Source organism: Melozone crissalis, unplaced genomic scaffold (genome assembly GCF_028551555.1).
Source record: "Melozone crissalis strain CALT ecotype California unplaced genomic scaffold, PUWL_Pcris_2 ptg000004l_1, whole genome shotgun sequence".
Lineage (NCBI taxonomy): Eukaryota > Metazoa > Chordata > Aves > Passeriformes > Passerellidae > Melozone > Melozone crissalis.
In genome coordinates, this window is record NW_026535782.1 from 45,793,300 (window position 1) to 45,806,453 (window position 13,154).

Sequence of the window (13,154 nt, forward strand, 5' to 3'; positions counted from 1 at the left end):
TTCAGTTTGGAAGAAATTTTCTATAGATTGAGACCTTATTTAACTAAGCCTTTTAAGACTCCTTGCTCTTAGAATGCAAAAACACCCAAAGCTTCATTTATCTGTGGGCTGCTATTAAAGGCAGCAGTCTGATTCTTTGATCCCCATCCTTCCCCTTCACTAAAATATTCCATGGTTTAATCAGTAAATAATCTTATATTTAAGCCACATTGTAAAAGAAAGACTAGAATCCCTGTTATTTCTTAGCACAAATACTACAGTAACAGGTATTAAAACTAGAACTTTAAGTACAGGATTCAAAATAAATTCTATAGATAACTGCAGATTTCAAGTCATGACATTAAGTTTAATATTTGAGCAAATACAATATAGAAAATTTTACTTTAATGGTGTAGAAAATACAATGTTCCCTTAAGAAACAATGACATCCAGGAGCATGACAGATTCTTCTGAAATGCAGACTGATCTATGAAGTAAATGTAATAGCCCAAACCATTGTACTTTAAGAAAATTCACCTTTTTGTCCTTCTGTCAGTAACAAAATGGAGATTGGAAACATGGCAGGGAAATCAGGGGATGAGATGTTTAGCTTAAAGCCATCTTAACACCCCAGAGGCAGCCTTGATCCTTTGAGTATGGAGGGTGTTTGCACCACAGCTACACAGGTTTCCCAGAGGAGCCTCTAAGCTGCCTGTGCTGGTGTGGAGCCCAGCGCAGGCACACAGGGTAAGTACTAAGTAACCCTTTGCTGAACTCTCTGCTCATGGCTGTCCTTACCCAGGCTGGCTCATCTGGAAATGAGCTCAGCCATGGCTCCAGTGTGGAGCAGTCACTGCCATCAATGCAATGTAGACATACCTCTAGGGTACTTAAAGATCATGTTTAATAGTGAGGAGAGTGTACATAACACTTCACAGTACATGGAATATGAAAACAAAGCTTTTTTTCCTAGTTAACTCTTTCTTGCCCCTGAAGCAAAAACTTCTATCTTCCCATTAAAAAAAAAAAATCTTTATTCAACAAAGAACAAAGCAACAGAACAGGAATTTTCAATTTCCAAGTGCCCCTTTACTCTAGCTGTTTTCTGGGTGTAGTCTACTATGAAGTGCATTTCCCTATTATTTGATGAATAAAATTGCACTTCATGCTTCAGAAACCCAGCCTTCCCCAGCCATGAGCGGAACCTGAATTCTCCACCATGTAAACTATAGCATTTCACAGGATCCTGAGAGATCCTACACTGGGAAACAAAATGGTTTTAAAGGACAACTCTTTGAAGTGAAAAGACTATTTGGTTGGTTTGGGGTTTTTAAAAGTAAAATAAAATGGATTTACTCGTTTGCTTTGCTGTCCAAAATTTCTATTTTGCCCTTTTCTCCCTTTTGTTTAGGAAACTTAATGTTGTCTGCTGTCACTTCATCAATTACAGAGTCATCTTCATCAGATTCTGAGTCATCTTCTGAAGTCAGCAACTCTTCATCTGTATCAGAATCACTCAGTTCAACTACAGCCACATTCTGAAAAAAAACCATCTTGTTTACATGTTATGTTTACTACATACATACACATATATATACACACACACTACAGCACTTCTATCACTGGAGTAAAACAAGATAAACACACTAAACAGCCTGCTACCATAAGAAAATCACAACCACCATAAAAAAAGACTTTTGAGTTTTCCTAGGGTTTTACAAATATCATTAAGAGATTCATCAGTATTACTGGCCTAGGAAATCTAACGCCATATTTATATCACTATCAAAGAAATAACTTAGTCAATAGCTGAACTCAGATTGTCTAAATCAGGTATTTAAACTAACAAGCAGCAGGCAACAAAACTACTTTTCAGTAAAAAATTAAAATTAAAACATTTAGTGTATAAGGAGTCTTTACAAAAATACAAACACATATAGATATAGATATTAATATACTTTATATCTTAAAATGTAGCAGTATTCAGGGCACTACAACTACGCTAAAATAACTAGCAGTTTAAGCCACCAGAATTTCTTTTGAAGACATATCCTATATCCATATACAGAGCTGTAATTTTTGAGGTCTGCTTAGCCAGAAGGCATTTGGCTGGGTCATGCACATATATCACCTTCAAAATAAAGTTTTCTTATATAAGCATGTGGCTGCAGCACTTCAGTTAAAACAGAAATAAAATATTTATGTGACTGTAAAGAAACAGACAAACAGCAGCAACAAAGGATCACGACAACACTAGCAACTTTTCTAAACCCAAAATCTAGTCATTCCTAAAAATACCAACAGAGCAGAGCTGAAAGCCAGTTATTACTCTTATACTAAAGCCTTCTGTTATGCCTTACTAGGCTTTATATTGTCCAGTTTCTAAACATAATCACCTAGATGACATTTAAAATACAATTTGTGACTTTTGATTCAGAGTTGTAGATTCAAAAACATGTCTTATTCCAGTCTTAAACTACTTAATCCCTTGTGATTAAATTCCGCAAGTATGACGGTAAAGACTTCGCTTTACCTATCATATTACTCATTCTAAGATCAGAGAGTTATTTTAATCCCATCTAGATTGATGTTAAAATAAAAAAATATATTTACCATTTCTATAACTTCTTCTGTTTCACTGTCTAGATGTTCAATATCAAACTGATGAGTGGGTGCTGTTACCATTTTTCTTTTGAGCTCATCATTTGCCTGGGCCATCTGTGGTAAAAAGCTCTGTACTCGGTCCAAAACTGAAAAGATACATACATATGTAAAGTCAAAGAGATGCTCGTTAGTGCTCACATTTATACCTCAGATATAAGCCTTTATAACAGATTCCATTTCAACTGTAATTTCCAGCTGTCTACAATATCTAAGTATAGACTGAAGGTCTCAAAGAAGATGGAAAAATTAGCTGCAGCAGATGCCATAATAGACTAATGAAAGGTCAACATAATTAACAAAAGAAAGTCTGAAATTAAGATGGTGGAAGAGAGATGGAAGCTCCAGGTTGAAGTATAAAGCACTTATCCTCTACAGCTCCAGTAGGAGTTCACAAGAATTTTAATGTAATCAATGGAATTAGGAGAATCACACTCATAACCTTTCCTTGGAGGAAGACAATATTTTCACCTCCAGAATTTCTTCAAATAAACTGCTCCACACATGCATGCTGTTGGCACACTGCATACTGCCATGAACAGGGATGGGACACCCGAAATCAGTGCCGTGAGCTGTTTATTTCAAACATCAGTCTCAGTACATTGTTAGGACAACGGAGACAACAGATGTGAACATCTGGCTGATTCAAATGGAATGCCCAGGAAATGTAACATTACAGCATAGCATAAAGCCATCTCAATCCAAGTTTCAGCCAATCACACATAGAGCAACAACATATTGACAATAATTCTATCCAACAATATGAAGCACACATAACTGTAGTTAACACAATAGAGACTTATTCTTTAACACAATGGCTTGTTTATGAGAGACAAAGCACAGAAACTCATTCATATTCACCTTCTAAAGATATACATTAAATAAACTTGTTGCAACCTAAAAGGGCAAATCACAGAGGCTTATTGTTCTATTTCTCACGTCTGCTCTACAGCTTAGAAAACTTTTTCTGCTGCATTGGCACTGTTCACAAATCTGCTGTCTGAGGCCTGTCTTTTTTATCATTTTCTCAAAACCCTCTAATTTTATGGATCCCAACAATGCAGATGAGCCAAACACTAGTTTTCTTTCTTTAAGAAGAGGTACTGTTTCAGGTGAGCTCCACAAAGATCTAACAGGTATAATCTATTTTGAAACACTGTCATTTTTGAAGAGACTTTTATCCAACAAAGAATTTGATGCAACAATCTTTTTAAATTTCAGATCACTCACAAAACATAAAGTAATTTGACAGGAGTCCTTTTTAAATTAAATGCTTTAATACAACAAATATATCATACTGAGAAATTACTTCTAAAAAGGAGCCCCCCCGCAAAAAAAAATCTTCTAAAAAAGATACTGGGAAAGAACAATCTTTAGAGCTGTAACGTCAGCATTGCAAAATCTAATTTTGCAGCAGCAGTTATGTGACTCACCAGTGGGACATGGAACTGTAATGGGAGGAGGATCAACCACCTCTAGAAACTGAACACAAAGGCTTCTCCCTTTTCAAGGAAAGCGCCAAAGCAAACGTTGTGTCACAAATGTTACGTACTACTCGACACAGTACAAGGGACAAGCACTTACCATTGCTCCTTGGCACCTTAACCGTCTGTAAAGTTGTGGTCTTCTTGCTGCTACATTTTGAATTAATCAGCAAAATGTCTTCCAGCCCTGCAAACAAACAAATGAGTATTGAAATGCTTAAGCTGACAGGTTTTCCATAATTGCCATCAGCTTTTCCTGCTCTTGGAAGAAATACAGGCCTACACATGCCAGGGGTCTCAGCCTGCAGGTCACCTTTCATACACTCCTTGAGTTTAAGCTAAAGTTCCTTAAGCTGCTTTTGAGACAAATTTTGATTAAGCTACAGTTATAGCAATTAGAAAAATAACCTCTAATTCCCCTCTGCAGGGCACGGTGAGGTGGGAGCTGAGGCGTGCCAGTCGCACTGATTTAAATCCCGGTGCCAATGACCTCTGCTCACCGTGGGCAGCAGCAGCGCCGGAAAACCCAAACGCGTGCCAGGGAATTCGGCATTAATTATTCTTATTATCCTTATGACCATCAACGAAGCCATCCGCCTGGTATCATTAATTAAAGCGCGGCGTTCTGTCTTTTTAACTTTTTTCTTTGTCCTCAGAAAAACGTCGTTACGACTTCCCATAGCTTAACGTGGATTTCCCCGCATTGCCCCTCTCCTGTTGAAGGGAGAGCAGCCCTTCAACGCACGCGGGACGCAATCACCAGTGGGTCACCGGCGGCCCGATGAGCCACTCCCTCGGGCTACCTGGGAGCCCCCGCTGGCTGCAGGCCGGTGCCGGACTCACCTGGCCGGGGCCTCACGTCCAGCAGCTCCCGGGCCGCTGCCGGCCCCGCCGCGCCGCCGGGCCCCGCCATGCGCCCGCCCACACGGAAGTGGAGCGACCCGCGCGCTCGGCGACGGCTCGCCCCCTGCTGGGCGGGAGGAGCAGCGGCGCTGCCGCCCGCGCGCGACAGCGGGGACAGCGCTCCGTGGGGAGATCGTCGTGACACGGACTGAACCTCCTGAAACACAACAAGAGCAAAGGCTCGAGGGGCACCGCTGTCCTGGCGTGCATTTGGAAGGGCATTGCCAGCAGGTCAAGGTTGGTGGTCCTGCTCCTCTGCTTAGCCCTGGTGAGGCACATTTGGAGGGCTGTGTCCAGTTCTGCACTCCTCAGGACAAGAGGGATATGGAGCTCCTGGAGCGGGTCTAGCGAAGGCAACAACGGTGATTAAAGAACTGAAGCATCTCTTTAAGAAGAAGGGCTGAGGCAGCTGGAGGCCTGTTTAGCTTTGAGAAGAGATGACTGAGAGGAGATTTCATCAGTGGCAAGAGAGACAAGAGGATGGAGCCAGGCTCTTCTTGGTGCTACCAAGCAACAGGACAAGAGGCAGAAACTGATGCCCAGGAAGTTCCACCTGAACATGAGGAGACCTTCTTTACTGTGCAGGTGACCACACACTAGAACAGTTGCTCAGACACATTGTAGAGTCTCCCATACTGGAGATATTCAAAAACTGTTTGGACATAATTTTGTGCAAACCCTGCCTAAGCAGGTAGGTTGGACCAGATGATTCACTATGGTCCCTTCCAAACTGATTGATTCTGTGATTTGGGACAAAAAGTCTATCCCAACACCATGAAGAGCCTGTCGAACCAATCTACCAGCGGGTAACATCACCTGAACACCTGCCAGTAGCTGCTTGTCTCTCAAAACTCTCCCATTTTCATTTTCAGAATTTGATAAATGAACCTAAAATTAAGTATCAGAGCCTGAGGGAGTTTTAATCATCCTTAGGAAAAGAAACTTACACAACCACCAAGTTCAGATGACACTTGATACTAACAGCCTGTTAGTCAGGATTTCTTTTGCAATCTCTGTCCTTATGTATCCTTATCGGTTCCACAGTTTCTGTCCTTTCACATCTAGACAATGTGAAAACTGCAAAAAGAAAACTGAACGGTTCATAAGAAACAAGATAGGAAGTCCAAGATGAAAATGAGAATAAATAGTAATCAGGTAAGTGGTGATTATAGGCCCTCATTGCAAAGGACAGAGGAAAATGACGGAGGAAAAAACCCAACCACACAACCATCCAGATCCCAGTATCTTGGAATTAACATGAATAAGAAGCAAACCTCTGCAAGGCCTCAAGCAAGAGACCACCCTGCTGTTTTCCTGACAGACTGTCCCAAACAAGTGTCCTCTGCCACTTCCCCAGCCCATCCACAGTGTCAGGTGCACTCCACTGAATTTGCTATCTGCACCTTTTCTTCCTCAGCTGCACTCCAGAATTTCTATTTCCCAAAAAAATCCTTTTGCTAGCTTTAATAACTGAAAAATCTTGAAGACTGAGTTTTTTGCCCTGGGCCTCAAAAGTGAATTTCTGAATTTGTACACAACCCAAAATAATAGTTTGTGAACCTCAAACAATATATTTCATCCATGGGTATGATGTGATTTCCATCGAGGGTGGGGCATAATGCTGTCAAGGAACCTTAGTAGTAGTGAGTGATGAAATGATTGCCCAAGATAACCAGACAAGCAATTAGAAAAGCCAGAAACAGCACCCTCAGGTGCTATTGCCAAACCTCAGATTTACAGTCTCACCTGTTGGCAACATAGGCAGATGTGATCTTCATCTGATTTGTAGGGTAGCCCAACTAAGTATCCAAGCTGTGTAACACCTGAGCTCACACAGGCCATGGATATATAGGTTTGGTACTAGGGTAGGGAAGTTACGGTATCTGCAGCCCAAATCCCCATCACATACAGGCTTGAGACAGCCGAATTATTAGCTCTGAAGTTTGGGCTGCTTCATTCATTTAAGGTGGTATTGATGTGAATGTTCAAGCTGATCCTGTATGTTTCACTCTCGTAGTGCAGAATGTTTTGGCCCCAGTCCTGCGAATACATTTCACCACCACAACTAGCTCCAGTTTATGGCAGACACTTGGAGACTTGCCAGTGCTTTTTTCTCTCTGTAGACAGGAAAAGAGATGCTGTGGGCTTGGCTGTTGTCACCATCATTAAATCTTCTCTTTTCATCCTCTTTCTTCCTTTCCTCCCTTTTACCTTCCAGTTAAGGCATCCTCACCACTTCAAAGTGTTGAGCAACAACTGAGAAATAATACTAGTATTCATAATAAATGCACAAATTTAGCTGGCTTGACCATTTCAATGCGTTAATGTAAAGTGTTAATATTAAGTGTTTTGCAAAACAGGAGTCCAGCAAGGCCTTGGCTTCATACTTAGTTCAACAGAGGCAGCTGATGTCAAGGGAGGAAATTGTAGACTTACATGCTGTTTGCAGGGTGTAGAGTCCAGTTGGGCAAGAACAAGGATATTCCAACTGACCCAAACACTTTACAGAATTGAATTCTTGGGGAAGCTGCTTTTTGCCAACTGGCAGGAAAGAGCGCAAATGTTCTGGTAACTGGCAATCAGGAGGCAGTACAAAACGGCGTCTCCTGTGCTACGGCCAAGAAAGCTTCTTCGAGTGGAAGCAAAGGCACTGCCGCCGCCGGCGCTGCCCGGGGAGCGGTCTGGCGCCCCACTCCCCAGCGCTTTGTTTTCCTGGCTGCGGGGCACCAGCCGAGCCCTTGCGGGGGCAGAGAGGCGGGGGTGCAGTTTCGTCCCCCGCTACCGCCGGGGGGCCGGCAGGACCAGTGACAAGGGGACTCAGGCAGGCTCGCAGCGCGGGCAGCAAGGATTCGCCCCGGGGGCCAGGCTGGGAGCGACCATGGCCACGAGGCCCCATCCCATGCCATGCCATCCCGTCCCGTCCCGTCCCGTCCCACGGGCGACGCGGGGTGGCGGCCCTCGGCTCCTCCCTCCCCCGCCCAGCGGCGGCTCGGAGCGGCCGGTGGTGGCGGCGGCTCTGCGCATCACGGGCCACATCATCGCGGGGGCCGCCCGCTTCCGCGCCTGCTCAGTGGCGGCGGCGCTTACCTAGCGCGGAGCTGTCACCGCCGACGGCTGTTCCCGCTCCGCCGCAGCGATGGAGCGCAACCTCGCCACGCTGCCGGCACCACTCTCGCCCAGGTGAGGGGAGGGAGCGGCCCGAGGGGGCGGCGCGGGGAGCGAGGGCAGTGGGGCTGGGCGGGCCGGGGACCTGCCGCCTCGAGCCGGGGGAGGTGGCGGGGGCCGCGGGTGAGAAAGTTTCCTGGCCAGTGGCGGGCCCCCGAGCGCCACGCTGGCCCGCCCCGATGCCGGGGTGCCCAGAGCGCCCAGGGCTGGGGGGCACTCGTTGCCACCTGCCTCCCGCCCCGGCCGGCGTTCCCGGATGCCGCGGGGCTCGCTCTCCCCTTGCTGCGGGGCCCGACGCTCCCGCCCGCCCTTCTCCCGCACCCCCAGCTGCCCCCCGGCGCCGGGCGGGCTCCGCTGCTCGCCCGCGCCCCGGTACCCAGCTCTCCTCAGGGCCCCGCAGCGCGTTTCATCATGTGCGCGTAATTATTCACTGCTCCAGGTAGCCGGGACAATGAGCCTTTTCTTCGGTTTCTCTGTGCCTGCATAAGACCTGCCCAACACTCCCAGTAGCCCCTATTCCTTGGCACTCTTTACATCCGTATGTACAGACAGTTCTGGTCCCACCTTTGCACCCATAAAAATGTGCCAGATGGTCACTGCATATGCGTCACTAGACAAGCACGGAACCTGTACCTGAACAGCACGCATATAGACTTCAACGACCATCTATTTTTTGTTAATAAACGTTATTTAATGTGTAATTAAGCGTAATTAACGTGTGATAGCACATTTATTCTTTTTCCATACTTTTCTGCTAAAACATAGAAGCTTTTTGTGATTTATTCTACTTTACTTTCTATGCTCTCATTAATTCTCAGTTAACTTCAGGTTGTAGCTATTTCTGTAGTTTCACTGAATGTTATTATTTCTGCCTCCCCTGGCCCACTGTCCAGGATGTAGTTGAGTGTCTTCTTCACTCACATTTGAATCTAGGTTATAGACCACACTACAGTATGTGAATCATATAAAATAAAATAATTGTTTAGTCTTGAGGAAGAGTCCTAGCAATGTTTAGAATACATGCCTAGTTATCCTCACTTTACCAGTTTAGTAATGTGGGTAAAAAGATGAGAGCAGATAGGATGACCCGTTTTGGCAGCAGTCCCTACATCTACTGCCCTAAAGAGATTGTGAAACTGGATCCGTAAATACTGTAGTATGCCTGGTAGATACTTCAGGAGGAAAAATAACAGTGTATAATTTTCTTTTCAAATGTCTGTACTATATATCCGCAAAAGCAGTAGGAAGTCTGTATCCTAGTGCCTGAGTTAATAAGTAATTACTCTCTCCTTGGTGATGACAGTAGAGACCTGTAATCAGGATCCCAAAGTGTAGTTAGGATTCATCCTGGTAAGTACTTATTGGTTACTTAATCTAGAGGACTGCATTAACCCCACCTGCTTTTGATGGTCTGAAGGATGTGATTTGCCTGGTATTTTTCATGCTGGTATTCCATTTGTGTAATTTTACAACCAACCACATTTCACAGCCTTGCTGTTGTGTTTTGACTCTGTTTTGATCTTTTCTAGATGACTTGCCTTAAAAGTGCAGAGTCAAACCAAGTCTTTTTCTCTCAGTTGCTTTTCTCTTCCTCAGGGCCAAAATTGAAAGCTGCTGTGTAAAGGAAGTAGAATGCAGCAGTCTCAAACTCGTCTGAAAACTGAGCCTGAGGGTGGCAGATCATTCAGTGCCTTACTGTCAAGAAGGCACCTGGCAGTTCTCTAGTCTGTTTTTTTCCTCTTGTTATTTGTTTCTTTTGCTGTTAATTTAACCAGCAACTGCCATACAATAAACACAGTGTTAACCAGTTTACTGCATAGCACTTAAAAATGGTACGTAATGTTCTTATATCTGTCTTGCATGCAACATTTGTTGATTTTCAGCATGTTTTGCAGCCTTTTACACGCTGTCCTCAATATGTGGTGTAAGTAATCGTAGCCCAGTGTACCACATTGGTTTCTGGATTCTGTGGAATGGTTGATGATAATACAGCCTGTTTACTCTCTGTAATGCTGAGGTGATATGATGTAGCATTCCCTTTCTACTGATAGGCCCACTACACTAATATAAATGATTAGCCATGGCTGTGATAAGGGTGTCAGTGTGATACTGACACTTGTGTTTATACATATGACAATAATGGACAAGAGGCCATGCAGATCCCTGTATCACCTGTTTTCTGAACCTAAAGAATGCTCCCAAATCCTCATATTTCCAGCTTTACAGAATCTCAGAATTGCCGAGGTCAGAAGGAATCTCAGGAAATTTTCTATTCAGCCATGCCTGCTCAGTGTAGGGTCAAGAAGAGCAGGTTTCTTGGGACCATGTCCACTTTGGTTTCAAATATCACCAAGGATGGAGTTTTCAGAACTTTTTTGAACCTGTGTTCAGCCACTGTCATGGTTAAAACCCCCAGCTTTTTCTTATATTCAAATGCCATTTGCATTGTTTCAATTGGTGCCTGCTACCTCTCATCCTTTCAGTGAAAGGAGTCTGGTTTCATCTCTGAAGACACAAAAAGAGTCTTTCATGCCAAGGAATAATCCAGCTTCATCTTTGCTTATTATGGCAAATTGTTAAAGTTCAGTGTTTTGTTAGCATTTCATATTACTTTCCTGAATCCTTTTCCAAGGCTTGTCCTTGTCCTGAGAGTTATTTCTCAGACAGGTATGTTTACATAATTGTATTTTATTGTGGTCTGCCTGGAAGTGCAGTGTAGAGATTATTAATGCTGTAAAAAAATGTTGGCAACTTTTAGGAAAAACAGGTTTCAGCTGTGGTGTGATTAGCTTTGGGTCCCATGAAAGCCCTCAGAATTACTTAGATAGATGTTATCTTTTGGTTTTGTTAGCCAAGCTCTGAAAAAAATCAGAAATTTCCCTCAACCTAAACTTTGGTAAGTATTTGTTTTAGCCTGTCAAAATGTTTACAGAAATTTCATGCTTGATTCTTCCTCCTTCCCCTTTTTTTGAAGGTTCTTAAAAGGTCACCATGATTTATTGTGTTCACGCTTTAAATGAATTGTTGGCAGTCTAATATTTTTCTGATCAAATTTAGCTGTAGAATCTGGTCCCTTAATCCTGCTAATGCTAGATGTTCTTTAAACCAACGGGAAGTAAAGAAGAAGCATTTTCTTTCCCATGCTCTTGAGAACAGCATTATAGATCTGTCTGGAACAATGTGGACAATTCTTTGGGCAATAGTGATGAGAGTTCTTTGAGCTTCTTCCTGAACAGTTGAATATTTTTGGTCATGTGGTCTTTCTCAAATGAAGCAAGCCAACCAAAGGTGAAGGATAGAAAAATGTCATAATAATCAGGTGTTCAGTTTCATAGCTCAAGTACCTGAGATCTTTCTAAAGCAGCTTTGCATTTGCAAAAGTCAGCATCTCTTCCATTTTGTGGTCCTGTTTTCTACAGCATTTATTTCTTCCTGTCCATCATGTACACTGTCTCCATGTGTGTTTTTTAAATTGCTGCATGCATTGTATTAACTCTTATGGGTAAAATTGGCTTGCTCTCTTTTGGATTGCCAAGTGTTTAATTTTTCAGGAACACATTTTCAATGAATGGCAGACTATGGCTGCATTTGCTATTTGTTTAGGTTTACAGAACTATTTGTTTTTGTTTGTGTATGCTTGCAGGACTGAGAGAAAGAGGTGGCTAGTACATAGGAATTGTTATTTGCTATGAAATATATGAAGGAAAAGAAGAAACTATTGAAAGTAGATACCTGGGAAACAATATGGAAGAGGGAATTACTATTTTCATAGTTTGGGCATAACTCATTATTTTGTCTGTAGGGACAAAGACAAGGTGTCCTTTCATTTCATATGTAATATGCCAGCTATGAGAAATCTGAGGCTAATTCCTGACTTCTGAAAGGATCTTTGTCTCTTTCTTTTTTCTTTTTTTTTCAGTACTTCATCTTTTTCTGTAACCTCCAGATTATATGTCAAGGAACCAGAACCACTTATCTCCTCTTCCTGCAGAGACCAGGAAAGAGATTTTTGAGATTTTAACTGCCTTTTCTTCATATGAATTACTCAAGCAGAGCTTGCTTTTTTAGCTCCCATATCTTTTCTAGACAACGCAACAACATAGGCATTTTTCTTGTCAATGATGAAGTTTCTCAGGAAGTTCTTGTTCTTCCTTAGTACAATACGAACAAAAGGGTTTCCTGCATCTTGTGGGTACAAAATACCCCTGAAAATACAGCAATTATTAGCATCTTGTAACTTAGGATGAAAATATTGCACCAGATGACATTTGGAAAATTATTTTTGTTGGAACACATGTTTAGAAATGAGTTACATTTAGTTACATTTAGAAGGGTTTGTAGTTATCTTCTCTCTGTATACTCTGAAGGAACTATAACTTTTTCCTGTATATTGTACTATACAATACTTTTCCAACCTAAACAATTTTATGGTTCTATGGTTTTCAGTTTATCTTCTTAAGTTCTCATTTTCCAGCTTTTATCACTAAGTTCCCATATTGTCATTCTAAATCTTTGTGGTAGGAAAAACATAAAAGGCTGTCATCCAAACTGCTTTGTACTACTCAATTACTAGCCATCTGCACTAGCCCTTCCTCCATTTGGAACTTGACCAAATAATGTTTGTTTCCTTTTTTTTTCCCTTTTAAATATGATTTCTATTTCTTAATACTTTCTTATATTAAATGAAACCGCAATCTTATCAAAGGATTCATTTCTCAAAAAAACCCTAATAAAATATAAACATTTTAAAGGAGAACAATCTATATGTTAAAAAAGATATGGATAATTAACCCAAATATTTTTGGCCACAGTTGCAGAGCAGTGAATAATTTCCATGAGTCACTGGTCTAGCACTTTGGTGATGTGAATGGCAGACATATGGGAGAAACTGCAGTGAGCCAGACTCTGCATTGCTAAAGCTATCAGAAAATTTTCTCAATGCATTTTCCTGGGAGTGAAGTG

At 42.4% G+C, this 13,154-nt stretch overlaps 2 protein-coding genes across 4 annotated transcripts in view; one reads left to right on the forward strand and one right to left on the reverse strand.

Annotated features, from left to right (window-relative positions):
• Positions 1-508: 508 nt before the first annotated feature.
• NOPCHAP1 (NOP protein chaperone 1) lies at positions 509-5,039 on the reverse strand. The gene is made up of 4 exons (XM_054272562.1): positions 4,968-5,039; positions 4,225-4,311; positions 2,593-2,729; positions 509-1,517 (listed from the first exon to the last, which is right to left on the reverse strand). The coding sequence occupies exons 1-4, from the start codon at positions 5,035-5,037 to the stop codon at positions 1,332-1,334; spliced, it is 480 nt and encodes a 159-aa protein (XP_054128537.1). The 5' UTR covers positions 5,038-5,039; the 3' UTR covers positions 509-1,331.
• Positions 5,040-8,110: 3,071 nt separating this feature from the next.
• Positions 8,111-13,154, forward strand: part of SLC41A2 (solute carrier family 41 member 2) — a 60,937-nt gene continuing 55,893 nt past the window's right edge. For all 3 annotated transcript variants that reach the window (XM_054277481.1, XM_054277474.1, XM_054277478.1), the window contains exon 1: positions 8,111-8,207. The gene's annotated coding sequence lies outside the window, so the exon portion shown is untranslated. The remainder of the gene's footprint in view (positions 8,208-13,154) is intronic.